Source organism: Embiotoca jacksoni, unplaced genomic scaffold (assembly GCF_022577435.1).
Source record: "Embiotoca jacksoni isolate LCO1_2020_lvr unplaced genomic scaffold, fEmbJac1.0.p SCAF_1, whole genome shotgun sequence".
NCBI classification, from domain to species: domain Eukaryota; kingdom Metazoa; phylum Chordata; class Actinopteri; family Embiotocidae; genus Embiotoca; species Embiotoca jacksoni.
In genome coordinates, this window is record NW_027185229.1 from 19,635,055 (window position 1) to 19,657,680 (window position 22,626).

The 22,626-nt window shown below is 40.9% G+C and overlaps 2 protein-coding genes across 3 annotated transcripts in view; one reads left to right on the top strand and one right to left on the bottom strand.

The window, feature by feature from the left end:
• Positions 1-20,866, top strand: part of vgll4b (vestigial-like family member 4b) — a 39,350-nt gene extending 18,484 nt beyond the window's left edge. For both annotated transcript variants that reach the window (XM_069146255.1, XM_069146245.1), the window contains 4 exons: positions 5,197-5,428; positions 14,434-14,707; positions 15,054-15,171; positions 15,949-20,866. In XM_069146255.1, coding sequence (XP_069002356.1) covers positions 5,197-5,428; positions 14,434-14,707; positions 15,054-15,171; positions 15,949-16,205 — 881 coding nt within the window. In that variant the 3' untranslated portion in view covers positions 16,206-20,866. The remainder of the gene's footprint in view (positions 1-5,196; positions 5,429-14,433; positions 14,708-15,053; positions 15,172-15,948) is intronic.
• Positions 20,867-21,060: 194 nt separating this feature from the next.
• The window catches only part of atg7 (ATG7 autophagy related 7 homolog (S. cerevisiae)), a 61,653-nt gene continuing 60,087 nt past the window's right edge, over positions 21,061-22,626 (bottom strand). Inside the window, exon 19 of the mRNA XM_069146230.1 lies at positions 21,061-22,147. Coding sequence (XP_069002331.1) covers positions 22,115-22,147 — 33 coding nt within the window. The 3' untranslated portion in view covers positions 21,061-22,114. The remainder of the gene's footprint in view (positions 22,148-22,626) is intronic.

A 22,626-nucleotide genomic window follows, 5' to 3' on the forward strand; every position in this document is an offset into this window, starting at 1 on the left:
TTGCTCTAAAGGAAAACCCTGACTTTGAAGGTGGAATTAATTAAATAACAGTCTGTAAACCATGTGTTAATGTATTGGCTCTCCTATGGCTGCCTCACCGTACTACGAGTTACTCGGCTATTCGGACTGCTCTGTATCGTTTTATATTCTGCCTTTTGCATTACTGACTCTTGATGTTCCTGGTTGAATGTCTGTCTGATGAAAGTGTCCAGGATTTGCAGACTGCGAAGTTTTGTGATTGCAATCTAGTACAAGATAGAAAAAGATCCATCTGAAAATCAATGTCTCTCTTTTGATATGGGCTGACATTTCTCATTTTCTCTTCCGTCGGAGACTGCACGTTTTTCCTGACACGAACAGCACCGGATTTCATGTTATGTCATGAAAGCCCAGAGTAGGAGCCTTTACATATATTTTTCCAAAGTGGCTGACTTTGGAGTAGTGTAACTTCCCTCCTCTGCTCCGCTGTTGGTGTTCACATGTCAGGCGTTGTAATATCACCCAATGTCTGGGAGCTAGATCCAAGTTCCTCCTCTGGCCACTACTGCAGCATGCATGATAAAAAAAAAAAATCCACCAGAGAAAAACAAGCCTTGCCTTGTCTAATTTCACAAGAAGGTCTGACTGAACAACCCAGGTAGAAGTTTCAGAGATTTACATGAACATGTATTAATGATGTCTTTTATAAGTGAGGAATTACTAAACAGGGTCTGGTAAAAAAAAAAGAAAAAAAGAACAATAGTAAAGACTGATAATTCATCTTCCTCTGATTTTTATACATAATACAAAAGTTGCAACAAGATAAAGGTAAAAAAAAAAAAAGAAATTATAATAAACTGGTAAGCAGGCTTTTAATTTCATAGTTTGTGTCCCTTTTTGCTGTGCAACAGCCTGCTTTTCTCAACTACTCTGCCATAGTTAGCAGCTCCCCTCTTCATGCAACATAATCAACATTTAGTAGTGCTTCAATTCAAACTGTGACTAAAAAAAACGTTTTTGCAGCGCGGGCCAGAGAGGCACATGCTAAACACAGAAATTAGATTTTGCTTTGAAGTTGTCTTTTACTGAAACTACTTGCAGCAGAGGGAAAATGTTTATTATTTTTTTCCGGTGGTTTGGCATGCGATTAAGGCCTCTGTCAACAAAGTTGTGTATTTGTCCGTTTCTATTGCCTCAAACGTGTTGGGTTGCTTCCATTCTAATTTGGCAAACTGTGCTTGAGATTGTTGCATTTATAGGCATGTGACTCTTCTAGTTTTGTTCAGCTGTTTGGGCACACATGACGTTCCCTTGAAATAAGTGACAGTCCTCTTAAAGCTCACTTTTCTGTACATTTGAGTTGTAGCAGATAAGCCTGCCGCTGGCGTGGAATTGAAGTCAGTCAGGATGGGGGTTGTCTGTGTCACTATGAAGCTTCGTCTTTCTCAGGTTTCATCCCGTCTATCTCTGTGAAGAAAATTACAGGAGTGAGGAGGAGGAGGAGGGGCTTTTTAGTGTTATATTTATACTTGTATATCCACTGGGTGTCTCTTAGGTATAATGCATTTGAGTAAAATGCTTTATTTCTGTCTTTGAAGCGTGTCGTTTCAAGATTAGCCCGTCTATTTGTTTTTCTCTTCTTCTTTTTTTTCCCCCTGTTGTTTTTAGCTGACTGAGCTAAAGAATTAACTCCATCATGTGCTTCATGATAAGAAAACAAAGATAAAAGAACAGGAAAAAGAGCCGAGCAGCAAAAAGAGTCAAAGTATAGCCCCTCGTGTTCCAACACGTTGAGCCAAGAAAGGGTTGGAAGAGCTTTCTGATATCGTGGGTGTCCTGACTTGTTATTATATGCATGAGCACACCTACTCAAATACATTTCCCGACAAACACACACACATGCATGCTCATACTGGTACGCTGTCCTGGGAGCTTCATCTCTGTTTTAAAGCTGTCTGCTATCGTCATTAACATTTAACAGCAAGTGCAGATGTCACACATGGGCACAAATATCTTCTGAAAAGTGTTAGGTGCTTTAATATGTGGCATATTTTTAGAGTATTGTTGATGCCTTGAAAAAGCGAAAAACAAGACAAGTTGAAAATTTTTTTTGATGTCTGTTGTTTTTTTGGCCTGATTAATTGACTGATAAAATTGAGTATTAAGGCACTTATCTCCATCCAGTTCCCTTAGTGACTGTTTATGTAAAAAAAGAAAAAGGATCCTACCTGTGTTAATGTGCTGTTGTAAATTGAAAAATTCACATTATTCCAGGTCTTTAACCAGTTTATAGAAAGACAGATTTGCACCTTAAATTCACTCAAATCTAGTCAAGTAATATATTATAAGCCACTTAACAGCAATTATAAAGTCCTGTATTTTAATTGAAGTGCTTGGAATCGGTGTGTAAGGTGCCAGCTGCGATAATCTATCGTTTTCCTGTGAGCCTTTTAGGGACAAGCATATCATCACGTCATTTCTTTGTTCATCTGTGTCTTTCTGTACCTCTCACTTTCTCTCTCTAAAGCTTACTATCAGTTGTTAGCCTGGCAGTGAGGGGTGCAGGGGAATGCTGACCTTCTCTTTTTGCTGCTGAGCAGGAGAAAATAAACAAGGCTGAAAACCTCCTCAAAGCCATCCACTTTTGTCAACCTCTCGCTTTTTGTTTGTCTGTCTTTCTTTGCCTTTCCTCTCTCTGCGAGAGATCAAATCAATCTAACATCTGGTTTAAAAGTTCAGCTCATACAGACAAGAACTTCTGTAGAAGTTGTTTGTACATCCTTTTGAGTATTTAAAGTATTAAACCTCTATGGATTAAAAAAACAAAAAACAAAAAGGGAAAAAAAAAAAAAAAAAAAAAAAAAGGCAACCCAGAGGGCCAAGTTCATGTTACTGAGAAACTCAGCCAAAAATAACTACTTTGTTTTGCAGAGAGAGAGGACAGCCTTGGACTCATCTTTTTTTGAAGTATCAGAAGGGGGAAAGGATAGATTGAGAAAGACACGGAAATTGAGACAGAGAGAGAGAGGTTCACCTCAGTTTGTAATCCAATCTCCTCCTGATTCCAAGCTGTTTGAAGTTCTATAAAGAGAAATAGGCTTTGATCTTGCGAACCAAATGAACTGAGAGCAGAGAGGGGAAAAGCCAGAGTGTTTCTGCCCTTTTTCCACTGATTGTCTGCTGGTTTAATGAAAATAAATCTTATAATATTGCAGTGTTCTTCATGTAGTGCTGTTTTAAGTAATTTTGTCTATGCATAAAGTATAATTTTCTCGTGTATTAGAACATGTCTTTTTGTGAGTGATTGCATGAGTGCCTCTACTTTCCTTTTTCCCATTTGTCTTTGGATTTCAGGGTAAATTGCAAAAAATTGGTCCTTTATAGCTTTGTCCGTCAGGCTGTTTCTGCATTTCCTTTTTTCCTGTTGCTATGCAAATGCTATAGTCAGTGGCAGTCTTACTACTTAAGAAAGACCACAAACAGTTTTACTATTGAGTCTGTAATGGGGAAAGAGGCATGACTAACACACACTATTTTCACAAGTAAAGTTACACTCCCAATTGCCAGTTTATAAGGTATCCCTATTTAAGAAATACAGTCAACTCAATGTTGAGTTTTTCTTGAAACTGCTGCTTCCTCCAAAACAATTCGGGTTGCGTCATTGTCTCACTGCCAACAAAAACTATCCATCATAACCTTATGATTTGAAAATGTATCACAAGGCTGTACTAGTATTAAGTATATTGTTGCTCAGGTTCAACTTTGACTAGGATGAAGGTCAGCAGTGTTTGACTCCATACAGTCAAATTGTCTTACTTGTTTGCAGGGGAAACACTCACAGATTCACCCTTTGTTGGGTGCTTCACTCACTGATAAGCTATTATGTGCCCTGCGTCCTGATTGGACAGTGTGGTGTCACAGTCTCCCTTCTTTTATTGCCATCCGCCTGCCCTGCCAAAAACAATGATGTCACCCTTGTTACCATGGTACACAGTAGGGCGAGCAGGAACATGCCAGAGAGAGAGAGAGAGAGAGAGAGAGAGAGAGAGAGATGCTAAAACTAAATATACTAGTATCGGAATACAGGCTTTGTATTACATTGCAATATTCAGCGTGTGTGCTGCTGCTGCCTTAAAAATGACTTAATGATTTTCAGATCAGTTCAAACTGGTTTTCACCCAGTTTTTATGACCTCATGCATCTAAAAGTTGCACAGAGTATGCATAAACATTTACAACAATAGTGTTTACAAGCTTAACATGCTGCTACTCGGAACTATTGTGGGTTTTCACTTGTTTCTGCAACACAAATATAGGATAAATAATTCTCCAACTATTTTGCTGTGAAACCGGATCAATTAATTGGTGCAGGGGATTGGTGTCCAGTGTTTGCAACGAATTTGTTCTTTTAGTATGCAAGTATTAGGGAGAGAGCTCCAATTTGGTTGGGCAGTTTCAGTCTAGGCTTTATGTTTTGTTTGGTAAAAGTCAGACAGATACATGAGGCTGAGGCAGTGGAAAGTCCCAGCGCTGAGACAGAGCCAGTGGTAGCTTTCCTGATTCTCTTTTGCTCTCATTCCCACTTACTGACAACTCTGTAGGCCCTCTGTATCAGGACAAGACTGCAGAGAGAAATAGTTCCCACTACACACACACACACGCGCACGCGCGCGCACACGCACACGCGCACACACACACACACACACACACACACACACACACACACACGCACACACGCACGTATGTGGAATCCGTCCACAACTATTTCTTCCAAAACATTTTTGACCAGATACTCTGCTTATGCCAGAGGTTTGTGCCTCTCTCAGCAAACTGTTCAAGTCAAGAAAATCCAAAGTTTGAGCTGAAACACAGCCTTTATAGTAAAACACTGGCATGAAGGACTATTTGCGGTCAACATGTTTAAAGTGTCAATACAACACTTAACTTCTGTTTGAAAATACTATGAATTTCACTAACTACTGTCATTTTCATTTATTTTATGGTAAGGTTGGAAGTGTAGGCATGTGAATTGACAGCAACTGCGCAACTGTTCAATCGTTTATTCCGTCAGAGTTTGTGTCATGGAGTTCATCTGATCTCCGTTTCATGTTGACTTCAAAATGCTCAAGCATTGGAAAAGATGTTCAACCTCACTAATAACTCTCTCTCTCTATTTTGTCTTTTTTTTTTTTCTTCTCTTCCTGTCTTCCCTCCTCAGGTGAAGCAGCTTTGAGGGGGGACCCCAGACTCCAGTCCCTCTCCCTATCCTCATCTTCCTCCTCCTCCTCCTCCTCGTCCTCCTCCTCATCTTCGTCCTCCATCTCCAGCCACAGAACAGGTCCTCCTCCCATCAGCCCCACCAAGAGGAAGATGAGTGGGGACCAGGGGGACAGCGACATGGACGACAATGAGCATGTGGCCAAGATGAGTCGACTGTTTGCTGCACAGCTGTGAGTACACACTACTCATTTGTTGTTGCATGTGGGAGCAGGTGTTCACACACATTCTAATAAAAAAAAACACTAAGACCTTGAAAATGAGTTCATTTCTAGATATTTATTATCTGAGATGCTTGTAAAAAAAAAAATTAAAAAAAATCCGAATCACTGCCCCTCTCTCTGTCCTTTCCATCTGCCTTTTCCGTTTGTCTCTCTTTAACACATAAACACACACTGTAGCCTAAAAGCAACACATACCATACTGTGCATATTTACAAAACCCAGTATCTTTAAAAGAAGTCGCTTTTATTTTATTTTTTTGCTTGCAAGTGCAAATGTTTCTGCTGGCCATTTGTAAAGCCAGCTGTGTATAGGCAGGCTCTCTCAGAATTCCCACTTTGGACTTCAGGGTGCGAGGCATGCTTCAGCTTGCTCCACAGTGTTACGCACTCCTTATAGCCACAGATTTCTGGAAGCCTAGAAACAAGGACTCCACAACAGAAAGATTACTCACATCGTTCCCACATTCCCACTTCCAGAGATTCTGGAGTGCTGGTTGGTGGTGAAGGGCTGCTGGGGCTGGGGGCAGTGGAATCAGAGCCAGTCATGGCTGACTCGGTCATGGGACTCCAGCCATTGCTATTTATTGCAGGCTGAGTTAAGGAGGTGTTAGGTAGTGCGGTGCAGTTTAGCATTTAGCTTTTAGCATTTAGTCTTTCTGCCAGTGTATCCAGATGTAGAAAATATGAATATGAAATGTGAGTTGTTGTTGTTTTTTGTGTTTTTATCAGACTTGAGGCTTTGAGCTGACACAATGGAACACAGTTAATGGTAAACTGGTTATACTGGAAGAATAATTGAAAGCCTTTCACTAAGTGAGTCACCACATAACAGAAGTAAATGTAAAAGTTGGATATGTTTACTTGCTTTTACGACATGCCATGAATATATTGAGTAACAGGTAGAAATATATGACTTTTGAATCAAGTTGTTCTGGTGACACTGGGAGAAGGGTCTTTGTTGTTCCAGCTCGTGACCATCTTGGCTCACATAACAAAGGATTAGCTTGTGCGTCTTGACATTTGTGCAGAGTCATGTTGTTTTCTGTTATGGATGTGTCAGTGGTGGGAGAATGAAACCAGGCAGTAAATCCCTCCTCCACTTGGTGTATTATTCTGTTGTCTAATTTGCTTTTCACTCATTATATATACACTGTGTGGTTAACTTCTGCATGCATTGATAAGCAAATGCTCCTACACGCCACAAGTGTACCACAAGTCTGATTTTATTTTGTAAGTCTATGCACAAAAAGTACAATCCAACTCGTTGTAATATCAGCTTTCAGTTGGCGTCGCACTCCTGGCCATGGTTCCTACATGCAGCCATTTGGTTTAGTTAGTATGAGGTTCTAAAAAAAATACAACTGATACATAAGTCTGTGATTTTTTTTTTTTTTAAGGCTTTTCAGACTGCTCATTGTACCATGATTATTTCCTAGACATGAGCCATAATCCCTTTACTTAATCTTCTTTTTAATTATGACCCTGAAGTCATTTGACTCTTGGTGCTTCAGGGTAATCTCTACCCTACAAAAGTCAATTGCTGGTTGACTTGCTGCAACTTGAAGACAAATTCAAACACTATTTGTTTTGGTCCTGGAAATCTAGTTCCTTTAGGGCCATCCTAAATGTGTCTTTTAGTCTTTTAATTTGAGGTTTCTCTGAGGGCATCCTTTCCCTGGAAAAGATAACTGCTGAGTGACTTGTTGAAACTTGCAGTCAGCGTCAGCCTCTGAAAAAAAATCCTCCTAGTTTTAACTGTTGTGACTGTCCAAAGAACAGTGATTACACTAAAGTGGAGAATGATGGTTTACTGTTTCAGAAAGCGTTAAGGTAAAAATAGCATGTACAAACACCCTCCAGAAAAAAAACACTATAGGGCACTTCACATTTTTTTCCCCAACATACATGACCTTTCTGTTTCATTTAACTCGTGTCACTGTCAATTGTAAGGTCAGTGATTAGGCTCAATTTGCAAGTGTTGGACTTAGTTCTTGGAAAACAGTGAGACAGAAAACCAGAAAATGAACCATGGATAACACACACACACACACACACACACACACACACACACACACACACACACACACACACACACACACACACACACACACACACACACACACACACATACAGACTTAATGTCCAGAGATAGCTATCTATCCATTCTACATGTTGGATTTTGTGGGCTGCTTCTCTCTGTGTCTTTTTGTGTCAGCTCTGATTGCTCTGCTCAGTGTTTACTGTTCATGCATGGGCAGAAGTTTTTGCATTCATTCTCCCCTTTTCTAAAAATGTTTTTTTTTGTGTGCTGACTTTATTGGTTAAAAAATATTGTGTCTTTTGTTGAGCTGCTTATAGTCAGCTTTCTTTTTGTCTGTCATATTTTTGGTGAGTGTTGACACAGACACCTGACACCTCAGACTCTAGGCAGGGCCATGGAGGAGGACACTCAGGTTTCTTTTGTCGTCCAATCACAACAAGCTGAAGTTAGAGAGAGGCACAGGCTGGGGTGAAAGAAAGCAAACTCTCTGAACCAACTCAAAACTTTTTTTCATTTGGCAGAATCAAAAGGGCATGATACGTGAATGGATTTCTCTTTTGACAACAGCCTGTGTGTTTAAAAAAAATGTGGGTGCGAGTGTATTACTCTGTGTCTTAAGAATATCTTTTGCATTTTTTTTTTCTATGAAGTCTCGTAAAATATTTCACAAATGAAATACAGAAATACATTTGCACGTGACAGTCTTATTATAAATACTGGCGGTCCTCGTGGCAGGCTGCGATGTGGATTAGATCTGTATGTCTGCACTGAGCCTGCATCTGTTTGTGCAGGTATGCATGTGTCGTGTGTGTGTGTCGTCTATACATGCATGTGTGCTCTCCCATCTGTGGTCATATGTGTTCCTGTGTCTGTGTGGGGTGAGCCAAGCAGAAGGGGCTACTTTCTCATTTCCTCAGAGGAGTAGGAGGAGCCTTGAACAAAGAAGCCTTATCCTGTCCACTGGAGCCTGCGGGCTGGAAGCTTGCTGCTGCCTGTTCGCCTGCCCGCCACCCTGCAGTTGTAGACCCGCCAGTATAAAAGTCTTCAGCTGTTTTATTCCTCTGAAAATAGGAGCCAATGAGATAGAACGTTTTTTTTTAGTTTTTTTTTTTTTTTAATTATTTCATTTTTTAAGATTTTGGAATTTAACTGCTTAAACGTGTATTTACCACAGCTAGGTTACATGAAACTTAGTAGGTACTAGTTTTGTTGATTTCCCTAAAGGTAAAGCTGGCAATTGTCAAATTATATTGTGTTCCTCAAAATACTACGAACTGTTTAGTTCTCTAAATCATCAATGCAATGAAATTACTAAGTCAGACAAACTGGACGAGTTTATGTGATGATGTGATTTTCTCTTTTGTCATTGCCTGGAGCAAATGTTCCTTTTTTACGTCCTTTTTCTTGGTCCTCTTTAGTTGTGTAATCAGATTGAATTTTCATTTCTCTTGGCTACATATTATTTTAACTGCTGAAAAACATCAGACGTGGACAATAATTTCTGAAAACGATAGGGTATAGTAGTATGTAAGGTGCATTGAATTGATACTATATTACTCTTAAAGTAACTCTGCAGAAATATGAGCTTAGCAAAGTAAAATCCAAGAAAGTCAAGTAGCTGCACTAAGTACTGTAACATACAGCAACTGCAGCTGCTTTCTACTGGGAACTTCATCAGTAAGTTGTTCTCATGGAATTTTCTCTAGAGGCCAAATGAGAAGAAAATAAGAGAGGACAAGTTAGTGTGTGTGTATCTGAATGTGGCCAAGGCTGGTGAAGTCATTGTTACCCTCTTGTTTTACATGAGACTATTTATGTAATGAGCATGTGGGGAAAGGAGGGAGACATGTGGGTGGTTTTTTTGGTTTTCTGTGTGTGTGTGTGTGTGTGTGTGTGTGTGTGTGTGTGTGTGTGTGTGTTCACATGTTGTTTTCTTTGCCTTCTTGTTGTGGTTGCTCCTATATCCGATCTGTCCCGGCTTTGATAACAAAGAATTTTCTTCAGTTCTCTTTCTCTGTAGTCGGTTAACTGGCAAAAATGTGTCTGATTTCTGTCAGTAATTTTGCACGATTGAATATCTGAAACATAGCCGTGTCAAGAGCAACGCGAAAGTTTGTCTCATTTGTTTAAGAAATCAAGAAATGTCTGATTTGATGTAACATTATTTTATTAATTACAGTAATAGTCTGTAAAACACATCTGTTAAGGTGTATTAATCCTAAAGGATTCAAATATTATTGCTAACTTCCGCTCCGACCAGCTACTGAAGCCTGGATTGAGTAAACTATGTTGAGATGTTCTTGTATACTTATATACATGGCTGGATAAGCGGCATGTGGCTTATGTATATATATATATACATATAAATATATATATGTATACATATACATATATATATAATATGTGGTTTTCTGCAGGCCTTGTAGAGCTTGGTTCTGGTTGTAACCTGTGGTTGAGCCTTCATCCTCCTCCTCTGCTTTTTTCTTTATGTTTGTCGTCTTCTCTCTACACTCTGATTCTTCCCAGATGTTTCCTGTGTATCTCTCTCTCTCTCTCTCTCTCTCTCGCTCTCTCTTTTTTTTTTTCTGTTCTTGCTCTTTTTTTTTTTCTTCTTCTTTTTTTAATTCCTTAAAGGAGTAGGATATGAACCTCTGGCCAACTGAAGATTTTTAGGGAGGCTTTTTCTGAAGACTTTGGAGTACAATTGTGAGAAAAAGCCGGGAACTTTTATAGCTTCTGTGTATTTGCCTCAAATATAACAAACCCAACAAATCTCCAGTCTCCAACAGAACCAAACCTGGCTCACTTTTAAAAATGAACCCTTTTTAAAGTTAGCGTACCACGTGTTTATATTTGTTTTATTTTTGTCCATGGGGGAAATTAGGCTCATACAAAGTTGCTTGTGTCAGTATTAACAAATTACAAGTTTTCAGATTTGACAAAAACCCAGGTCGACAACAGTTTTTTCTTTTTCTTTTTTCTTTTAAGTCATTCAAACACATGATCACAGTCATGCTCTTTAGCTTGAGGTTAACTTGAAGACAGGGTGTCATGTGAATGGTTACTTAAAAGGCTGTACTTAATGACAGATCTGAGTAGTATAATATTGTTCAAGATATATGACTATATCATTTATGTATTGAAGGCTGGACTCTCTGGGTTTTAAATTAAGGGATCTTTCAGTAAGTGCCCACCACAGTGACGACCACTAATGCCAGGCTGCACATAACCCAGGCTTTGGTAAAATAGAATCAAATATATATCTTCTCTCTATTTCATTGTGTCAAGCAGTCCATTCTGATGTCAGTCACAGGGTTCCCATTTTTAAAGCAAGTCAACTGGAAAAAAAAAAAAGAAGGTCGTTCTTTTACTCTTTGTATCTCCAACTGCGTATGACAAGAAGTGCTCCATAATGTATTCTAAATTTAAAAAATACCCTTTAACAGTTTTTTAATGCTGCAAAATCATTTTAAGATACACTTGTTTAAATTTTGTAACATGTCCTTACACATGTCAGACAAAAACTTACACTCCTTGTTTTACCATAAGGAAGGGTGGTTATTCTTTGGTGTTAAAGCAAGATGGATTCACTCCCTGCAGTATATTGCTGTTATTGTTTAGACAGTTCAGTCATTGCTTTGTCCTGTGAAATATTGAGGCTTAAAAGTGAGTGAAAGTGGGATTGACCTCTTGAGAGGCAAAAGTTACATTTTGTAGTTTGGGCAATTTTAGGAAGAAGCATTAATTATGTGACAGTCTCTTCTGCAGACAGTTTCCAGCCATAAAGAAGACGCCTGTATGCAAAATGCTTGCAATAAAAGCTCACCTGTTGCATAATTGGCTGCTTTGTCTCACATCTATAGACAGTATACTTTATTGGATTGGTGCTCCCCTTTCTCTCTCTGCTGCACATCAGCGCGACTCTTTGCACTCCTGTTCAGTGAAATCGGTCTAAGCTGTGTCATCAATCTCTTCCTCTAGCTTTTCTCTCCAATCTAAACTCCTCTTGTTTTTTCTACAATTTGTATCCCCCCATGCCCAACACTTCGAGTTCTTTAATTTTTAAAGGATGTCTCCCCGTCTAAAACCTGGCCGGACTCTCTCTTTAGCTCTCGCCTCTGTTACCACCCTCATGTTTCATGTTGAGCCCTCGCCATCCGCCATCCTCTCCCTCTCTCCCCAGCTGCGACCTTAACGATAATTGAGAGGTGAGTAAGAGAGACAAAGACACGGGGAGGGTTTTGAATGCCTGATCCCTGGCATGAAATGTGGTCCGGGGTTTGGTGCGCAATCAGGCGAGGGAAGGTGGGGGCGGCTGTGGATTCGACAGCTACGCCATTCATTGGTTGGATTTGTTGATCCCATTCAGTGCTCCTGCGACGGCCCCTCTTGTATGAGGATGTGGGCATGCCTGCTCTTTGGCAATAATTAAAGTTTGGAACAACTTCCACAACCTAACTCGAGACTCAGCTGCTGAGAAGGCAAGAGAGAGCTTTGTTGTCTTCCTTCCTAGTTGCTAATTAGGTGTTTGTTTATATTTGTCGATAATATAAAAGTTACACCAGAGGTCTTTTGGATCGAGCATTTGATTAAAAAAAAAAATCATGTTTCCTGCAGAAATAATTAGTTGGAGCAGACTTCAAAGGTGATTTACCCCACAATGCATTTATTTTTTTTTTAGACTATTTGATAATGAATGAACCTGGAAATTGATGCCATGACACAAAAACATAAAATCTTGCGGCTAAGCTGTCGGTAAGGGTTTATGCAAGTGCTGCCAAGTCTCTCCCTCTTTAACCCTCAGGAAGTTTGCTGCCGATTGAGAGAGGAAGAGAGAGGAAAAAAAAAAGAAAAAGAAAAACAAAGAGAGAAAAAAAAGAGAGGGGGTCTCTGCTAATGTAAGACCTCGGCACAAACGAAGGAAACTACTGACCTCACTCTTTCTTAAAGCAGAGGTCTGGACCATTCACAATGCGACTCCCCCTCCCCACCTCTCCCCAGCTCTTCCTCTCTCCCTTTCTGTATTCTGTGGAGACTGTTTATTTGTGGTGGACGGTGCTGTGGACTCCAGATGCTTGACCCAGCAGTCAGGTTGCCTGGTCACAGGGTTTTACAACTGTTTGCCTGAACTTCTTGTTTTGCATCCAAACAAACCTGAAAGGGCTCCAAGAGCTTTTTTTTTCCTTCTCACTCATAAGTCTGTTGTGTGTACTCTTTCACACTATATATATATTTATATATATATATATTAACTTGGGTGAAGAAATGCCTCAATACGTATCTGGTAAAGACTGAAGAAGTTTTGTTCTGTCAACTATTGTTTGAGTGCAGTTTATTTACAGGTACATTTTATTTCTTTTTCCCAATTGAGTCTTCATTATCTACATGTAGTTTATATGTCAGTGTTCAAATGATGAAGTCAGTGTGTGTGTGTGTTGTGCATGTAGTTATGGAGTAAGACAGAAAAGAAGAGATAAAGGCGAGTACAGTAAATCTTGCTCCCTGTAACGGGGCCTCAATTTGTTGGAGGGAAGTGGTGCTGAATGACCAGGCATGCACACACACACACACACAAACAAAGAACACAGACCGCATTCGACGCGCTGATCAAAATAATTGCAACATGGTAAACTGCAAGCAAGTGTGCACACAGCACCTATCACTACATATTAAACCCATCAAAGCCATTATCATCAGAGCTGGGAAGTGGAAAACAGGCCAAATCCTGTTGTGTTAAACTGTTTTGTTTTTTTTACTTTAATCCCTTATCCTTATCTCTGCTTTCTCAATGATTAAAATATGAGCTCAGAGTTTGGAGGGATCAGAGGGATTTCTTTGTGGTGGGAAGTCATTATTTTTCACAGAGAAAATCTTTGCCGAGCCTACCTTCTTTTACCTTTTTATTGTTCAGCTCACAGACGTGAGTGTGGACAGTGTTGACGAAGGGAAGTCAAGGGGACAGAAACGGCAACAAAACAGAAGAAGAGGCATGTAAACGACACGTTTAGTAGTTTAAATCAAATGTTGACTGAACTTCTCAGTATGCATTTAAGCTGCATAAAGACTGAATAATTGTCTGTTTTCATCTGATAGCAGTAAGTGCAGCTGGATACAGGCTCACTGCAGAGATAAAGGTGATATTCTGTACTGAGGAAACCACTTTAGTGCTTTGTACTTTATGCCCATCTGTCTTCCCCTGTGCAGCGATAAGTTTGGAGTCCATCCATGTTGGATAAAGGTAGTGTTCCTTTCCACTTTCCAGCTATCTTGAGAAAGAAGAGTGTGTGCGTGTGAGTGTGTTAGATCAGTATTAATAGCTTTTGCTGGTCCTGCAGTGTTTGACACAGAGCCCCATTTACAATTGTCCTTTTATTTATCTTTCCCTTTTATCCTCCTCTCATTCTCTCAGCCACTTCTCACCCTTGTCTCCATTTGTCTCTCCACTACTAATTTTCTTTTCTCCATCCATTTTTACCTCAACACTTCATTGCCACCAGTCTTTCATGATCTTGTTTTTTTTTTTTTTTTTTTTTTTTTTTTTTTTAGCTCACCCCTCATACCAATTGATGGTTTTTTTTTAATAACTTTTGACCAGGTGTCATGTTTTAAAATCAAACGATTTTTAAAATGTGAATTTCGTATCAAATTTTCACTTCTTTTAGCAGTAAAGAGCTCTTTAAAAATCCAAGTAGTCCCAAAAAATTTGGCCAGGTACAAACCTGGCCAAATTTGAGACGTCGTCTTTTCTTACGTAAAATGAATAAAAAATAGATTCATGAGTTAACACTCGGACTAATAATTGGATTTAGAGTGTGCTTAGTGCTAACAAACCTCAAACACACATTAAATGAATACATCACCCAATGTGCAACATTTCATATGTTCCTTTCTGTCTCACTCTGGCTGTTTCCTAGGAAACCTAATGGAGACTATCGCAGCTCTCCCATCTCCAAGGACCGTAGTCGGAGCCCCATTGAGCGTGTGGTGGTGCCCAGTGCCCTGGGAGTCCACGGCAACCACCTGTACAGCCACACCCACCACCATCACCACCACCACCTGGCCAGCTTAGCCAGCATGGACCAGCCACTGGCACTTACCAAAAACAGCATGGTGGAGTCGGCACGCAGCAGCAGCACAGCAGCTATGGCCACAGTGCCGCACACAGTCAGCGCAGTGGAACGCCAGCAGGTAACCTGCACATCCTGTTTCTTTGGCTCTAATACTGACCACATTTTTCTCAAATTGTCGTGCGCAGCCTCGGCTCCGGCTGCCCGCCCCACACGATGTGACTAATGTGCTTTCATTAGCCTCGCTCCTCGGTTTGAGGAGAGTAGAAATTTCCTATTTAACTTGTTAACCAATAATGTTTCACAGTCCTGGTGGTCACTGAATCACCGTGTCTCTCTCGGACCTGAAAACCTTCTTTATTTAACTGAATATGACAATCTTCAGTTAAATAATGCCTGCTCTGTTGTTTTGGCTTGTTATTATTGCCAGCAATAATAAGGGTGGAATTTGTTTCGTTGTGTTTCAGAATCGTCCTTCAGTGATCACATGTGCCCCAGCCAACAACCGCAACTGCAACCTGTCTCACTGTCCAGTTTCCCATAATGGCTGCTCCAACCTCACGAACAACTACAGGAGAATCAACAGTGAGTGCATTCATGCAAGTGCATCTGTACCGACAGACTCATGACATCCTAGTTCTGTGTATTCTGTTACATTTTGTATTCATAAATGAGAAGCAAAGGGTTGGCACCCAGTAACCGATAAATACGGATTAATATTGAGTGATCTATATTGGGTGCATTTGTCTCTAAAAATCAACCCATTTATAGAAACAAACACATTTCTCATCAGTGCAATTTGTGGAAAAACTCTGCAATAGCAAATTAACCTCCAGTGAAAACACAGCAGCACATACTCTCCACATGTAGACTGACTTAGATAACTAGTGATTCTAAAAAAAAAAAAAAAAAAGTCATCCCAGTTTTCTGTCAGTAGGTTTGTTTCTGTTTATAGCCCATCAATTGTTACGATGGAACCTCAACATGTTTAATTTACAATATTGTCAGTTATCTGCATACTTGAAAAGTCACTCGAGGCCTCGGCCAAAAACATGTCTGCTTTATTCGTTGATAGCTTTACTGTGGCTGCTTTTATGATCCCAGTGAAATCTCAATGATCTCATTGAGGTTAACAGTGAAATTTAAAACGGCGATTTAATATAAAAAAAAAAACTGCAATGAAAAATGAAGTAGATGTCGGAGTTAGTATTTTTCCGTTGACTTAAAATACACGTAACCGATGTTTAAACTGATGTTAGGCAATAAACTGCCCACTGACCATTTATACGAGTGAATTTGTGGGATGTTTCTCTTTTCATTATTAAAATGGTAACTCAAAACTCTTGTTCTTTGTTGCATTAGCCAACACAGCCTGTGACCCGGTGATTGAGGAACATTTCCGTCGCAGCCTCGGGAAGAACTACAAGGAGCCCGAGCCCACCGCCACCAACTCTGTGTCCATCACGGGCTCGGTGGACGACCACTTTGCCAAGGCGCTAGGCGAAACTTGGCTGCAGATCAAAAACAAGGGGAGTCCCTCGTCGTCCAGCAGCAGCCCAAACTCCTCTCCCGACAGTCACATGGTCAATCACAACCACTCTCCTTCTGTTGTCTCGTGAACGGGCGGGGATTTTCCCCCTACCCCCCCCCCCCCCCACACACACACACACACCTCCCCCTCCATCCCTCCCCAATCATCCCGGCTTCAACATCCAATGCCCCCGTTTCTTTTGGTCTGTCACCAGCATCCCAGAGGGAGTGCCTCTGCCTGCTGGTCTGCTAAAAAAAAAAAAACATCCAAAACCCTCAAGCCTGCTCTCTCACTGTGCACTCATGGAGGATCAATTAAGCAATAATGACACGGCCATTTTTCCCTTCTGTCCTCTGGCATGCTCACGCCAGACAACAATCAGAACTGAGCGAGGAGGGTTCGACTTGGGACTTGACTGGGCCGTCAGCGTTGCTCCTTTCCAGTCACCCATCACCCCGAGATGTCAAGCTTGGAGCTGAGCAAAGTGTCTGTAGTTATATGTACATAAAGAGAGGAAAGGCGGCGTTTTAATTATTCATTTTCTTTTCTTTGTTTGTTTGTTTCTTTAACAGTAGTTTTGTGTACTGCTTCTGCATTTTGAGATGCCCGACGTTTGAAAGAAAAGATAAGTGAGAAACGCTTTGGAGGGAAAAAAAAAAAAAAAAGAAAAGATCACAAACCACCTGACTGTGCTACCAAAGAAACCTCAGACACTGATGTTTATCAATGCCCACCTCAAAAAAAAAAAAACAGCAAAAAGCCATCATATAATCGCCTCCCGGTTTTTTATCTTCTTTCATTTTCTCCCTCTCCTTCTCTCTCCCGTGTGTGAGCTCTGGTGGTTTTGTTACTGTATGTTTAGGCGATCGTCTTGGTCTGATTTACACGACTGCCGTAGAGGGTAAAGGCTGGTATGTCCGTTTTGTACTCTGGCACCGAACACACCGGGGCTGAAAAAGCTGATTTTGACACGGTCAAATATTATTCAACTCTATCGGCTCCTCCGTCGACTCCTGTTTAAAAATCTGCCGGGGCAATATTTCAGAAGCCCCCGCCCCCCTGCAGAAAGGTATGAGCTGCATTATTATTACATTATTTATTGAAAAGCGTGTCTGAACAATGGAACACAGACACCGGCGGGGTTGGGCAGTAGACGAATGCCACGTGCTACGTTTGGTTGCCACGCGTCCCGCTATAAAAAAAATCAATCTTAACTGTCCGAAGCAGTTTCTTTGATTACTGTTAACTAAACTGATTCGGCCCCGCCAGCACTTCACCGCAGATTATCAGTCCGTGGAGACAAACGGATACAAATTATGTGAGGAACATGACCAATCTTTAACATCCATCACCATGGATACCGATAGTGATCTCCCAACTGCGATATTCTGCTGTTTTCACAATACAAGGGCACAATCGAATCAAGGAAAAGCGGGACGTTCCAGCTCCAGTGTAACTTGTGGATTTGGTTTAAAACTATTATAGGAAATGTAAATGCGGCAAAGTTTCATGCGCAAATACAAAATATGAGCAAGACGGGAAGTTAAATTCACTCACTGTACTTTTTTTTTTCCCCCCGTAAATTCAAAATATATTGGGATTAAAAAAATGCATCAAGCTGCCCAGCTCTACTTTTTTTGTCACACCCGGTCGGTTAATGACTTCAAAAACCGTTGCCCTTCGGTTTACAAGCAGTCAGGCGATCGAATCGGCGAACTGGTGTCGATGGCCGTAATGAGAGGAGATTAGGGCGGGAAACAAAAACCACAGCAGTCGAACAACCCGCTGTGTGTTGAAGGTTGGGCTTTGCTGAACAGCGTGCTTTGATGTGTTTCACAGGCTTAACTGCTGACAGTGATGAGGAGATGGATGACGCCGCATGTCACTTTGTGGTTGCAAAAAAAAAAAAAAAAAAAAAAATAGTCTGGTTTTGTCGACCGGGGGAGAGAAGATTATTCAGATCTCTTCAAACGTGCCTTTGTTTTCCTGACTCTTTGAACACGGGTGTTGTAATTATAATTGGCTCGCGCCCTGCTTCCCTTCCCTCCCTCTCCTACACACTGTGGTTTGGTAGATTTCTACAAGGTTTTATGGGTAAATTAATGCTTTTACAGATGCATGTTTTTTTGTTTTTTGTTTTTGTTTTGTTTTTAATAGCTGGTATCTATTAGTGTTTTTAGCATTTCAAACTTAACTACTATTAGCCTTTTCCATTCAGACGTTAGTTGTTACTTCTTTCGTTGTCAGTAACAGACATAGACACTATACACTCACTGCTGGGTCAGTTGTACTCCATATTGTTATTGTTATTATTAAAAAAAAAAAAAAGGTTATTTTTTTTTTATTTTTATTTTTTCCATTAATATCGGTATGGTAACGAACACCCGCAGCGGGACAGCCTCCGGACAGGCTCTCTTGTTAAATGATGCGAGCTGCGCTTTTCTCAAAACCGCCTCGGCACGAGAGGCGCCCTCGCTCCTCCCCCCCCCCCGCGGCGGGGCGATGGCCGTCGTCGTGTTCGGTCGGCCTTTGGGGGACGCGCAGCTCGGAACGGTTTTTCCTCAAGATGTTGAACCACCGGTGGTACAGGATATGCTACGAGCTTCAGCGGCGACTGAACTGAGACACCAAATTGGCACAAATTAGTCAGCCGGGGGGGAGGGGGGGGGGGTTCCCCCATAAAAGCATCTCTGCCCAGAGTTTGCTCAGTCTGGTTCGGCTGCCGTCTTAAAATCCCCGCCTCTGCGGCGACCTTTGCCCACGTGCCCGGCCGCGGTACCCGGCTGGCTCTCAAACATCTCGGTGACGCATAAAGTGTCTTTTAAAAAAAAAATTCTCACACTCGAGAGGAAACCCCCCCCCCCCCCCCCCACCCCCCAGCATCGACACATGCCAGAAGGCAAAAACACTTTGCTGATAATTGGTGATCTGAATTTATGGCGTGATGCCGCGGCTCCTTTCAACCTTCACCAGTTGACTTTTTGTGTTCCGACTTGGTGTCCAGACCTTTTTTGTTTTTTTTTGTTTTTGTTTTTATATTTCAGTTATTTCTTTTCTGAAAAGCGTTGTTTTGTTTGTGCGTTGAAACTAGACTACTGCAGTCTAAGGAAATGAATTTACTCTGTAAAAGAACCCGCGCCAAGGTGGCACACATTCCTCCTGTAGGCCTCGCACACGCACACTCAGCGTCTCCTTGTGGACGGTAATAACCGGCCAGAGCCGCTCGCCTTTTAAGAGTTCCCCGCCGACGGCGTCCCCGCGTGTCCTCGCCAGAATTATAAAGCGTCCCTTTTCCTTTCCGCTCCGTTGCGTTCGTCGAATTGGCCAATATGGACGACGCGGGAACAAACTAAACATCGAGGACATTCAGAACGTAGAATTTGGAGAACTTTTAGCCTGCAGGTTTTGGAGGTGGGAGGAGGTGGTGGAGGAGGTGGAGGAGGGGGGGGGGGCCCATGAGCTTCAGGAGCTGAGCTTTTTGCAAGCGCGAGCTGTGAGCCGGGAGACGTTCACCTGCCACTGAAACTCTTTAAGGTCTCGCAGCGACGCCCCCTCCACCACCCCCACCCCCTCCACCACTTCCTCTCTCAGATTAAGATCACATGTAGTCAGCGCCATGTTAGAAAACCCATGGGAAAAAGTGTCCAGAGAATTTAGTTTTTTTTTCTATTATTATTATTATTATTATTATTATTATTATTCTTTCTCATTATCATTTCACTTACCACCCTGTAGATAGGAGGCTCTCTTTATGCTTCGGCACACACACAACTCCCTACACACTGTAGGAAAAAAAATCACCTTAATTAAAAAAAAATAAAAAATAAAAAAATACTTTTTTTTATAATAGGTAAACTATAAGACCATCATTACGCTGCGCGTAACGAATGTACAGAGAACAAATTCGTAGGTATTTTTTTGAGGAGCAATTAATTTGTTAATGATATGTAGCTATTTAATTGTTGTTGTTTTTGTTTTTTTCTTTCTCTGTCCTTATATTGTAATCATTGCATTTTCTTTTTTTTTTTTGTGAAAAAAAAGTTGATCTTTTTTTTTTGTTTTGTTTCTAGAGTTTGTCTAAAGGTTCAAGTGCAGGAACACGGTAAACGTATGAAACCACGATAAGGCCCGCAGGGCGTGTTCGGCGACAATCGCTACTTCCCGTCGGTCCCCAGAAGTTCTGCAGCCGTTTTGCGTCTCGTCGGCCATTTCCAAAACAAACAAAAAAAAAACACAAGCATTTGTCGTCGGAAAACATTGAACCTCCGCTTATATAAATCTGTCTTCGTTTTCGTACCGGTTTTGTACTGGAGTTCATCCGCTCAGGTGCCAGTCACCGAGGCCCGGATGAAAGCAGCGCGTCGGCTTTAGGGACGCTTACCCCCCCCCCCCCCCCCCCCCACACACACCTCCCACCCCCTGAATCCGCAGGAGGCCGTTCCGCATCTGTAATCAAGTTACCGGGCAATACGAGCAGATAAATCAAAGAACAGTTAAGTCTTTACTCTGACTGTACCGCATTTTCCAGGTCCTTGTTTTTTTTTTTTTTTTTTTTTTTTTTTTTTAAAGTGGAAGTAGCATGTACTTAGTGGTAGTAATACTCTGAACTGTAAGAACATTTCTATCAAGAAAACAACAAGTCAATCTGTGGCTCCGTGTCTCCTCCTACTAAAAAGGTTTTGGCGGGCCACCTTTTTTTGTACGTAAAGTAGCCTCGATGAACAATAAAAGTGCTTTTAAACCACCGTCTGACCTTGTGGGCCTCTTGTCTTGTAACTGCTCTGGTGCGTCTGCGATTGTGTTCAGAGATGCAAAAACAAACAAACAAACAACAACAACAACAACAAGGAGCGAATGAGATGAGATGCAGTTAAATGGAGTGGATATATTATAATAACTGGCAGAGGAATTCCACATAAACCACCATTCTCAGGTCACACATGTTAACAGAATTTGATTTTATTTCAGTTTTCGGTTAAATACAGCTCACAAATATCAGTTGTGAAAACGAGTTCAGAGTTTAGTTTCAATCGCCAGACTTAAATCGGAGTAACATTTTTTTGGGGAGTGTGTTTATTAATATTAAGAATTTTCTCGCGGTTCTGACCTCACTTTTTTGTTTTGTTTTGACTCGCATCTCGAATTGTGAAACAAAGCTTTCAAAGCGACAAAGCCGCTTTTTAGTGTCGGCTGGTACCGCATGTATCGCAGTCGCCGGCAAACAGACAAGAAGATGGACGGATCTGCCGAGTTGTCCGCCGTTCTTTTTTTTTTTTTTTTTAATATTTTTCATTATTTACCCCAGGCTCTTTTCAAAACCGAATGAGCGAGCAGATGTCTTTCAATGTTTTGCCAAAGGTTGTTTTTTTTTTTTTTTTCCTCCAGTAAACCCATTAACGGTGTCGATGGAAAGACTTCGGGAGGGATTAAAAGTGTGACCATTTAGTGAGGCTTTTTGAAGCTTTTAAGACCAAAAAAAAAAAAACCAAAAAAAAAAAAGCCTCTTTTTCGCAAACATTTAGGGGTTTTTCGCTCAGGGAATTGGAAGCGTGACTGATTACACATCAGAAGGTGACGGGAGCGGGTACATTCTTCTGAGAATACAAGCTTTCATGAACACATAAATCAGAATATAAAAAAAAAAAAATATATATATACCTTGTTCGAGCTCTGCTGCTGTTTCTAAAGTAAAAGCAAAAAAAAACACTGAATATTTCAGCAGTAAAATCCAGCAAATTATTTAACTTGATTTTTTTTTTTTACCATTTTAATGCGGAGTTTTGAAGGTCTGACTCTTTGTATCTGACGAGAAATTTTGAAAGCTTTTCGTTCCTTTTTCTGAGGAGGCTTTTTTTTTCAAAATGTTCTTGGTTTTTGATTATGTGAACGACTTTGTCATTTGAGAGTGTGGGATTCAGAAAGAAAGAAAGAAAGAAAGAAACTTGGGACGAGAGCGTCGCGTCATTCTGGAGCTCGAGTGTTTGTTCCTCCCGTCCTTCAGATGCTCTCGTCGTCGCTCATATCCCAAATCTGACGAGAAAAAGACAAAATAGAAAAAGATATTCAGAGACTGAAACAAGTAATTCATGTGGTAGTTATTATTTTGTCTACAAAACCACAGAAGGTTGGACAGCAGGCCGTGCTCAGGAGTGGAAATGTGACTTTTTGACATCACAAACCATCCGAATGGCCCATTTGCTAAATAGGAGTTTTGTATATTTCTTTTCTGACAGCATTTTTGACACTTTGACAGTATATATATATACAACACCTATACCTACTTTATAATATAATATCATATCAGAGACTTTTTTGTTAATCAGTCATGGGAAATGAGAACTGCGCGACTTTTCCTTTCGTATCGAGCAGCAGATGAACAAGATCTGAGTGAGTGAGTCAAAATGACCTTGAGAGAAAATACAGAGAGCTCTCGTTTTTTGTTGTTGTTTTTTTTGTTTTTTGGGGCTTACGTGCACCAATTGTATAACGGCTTTTAAAACCGTCGCTCG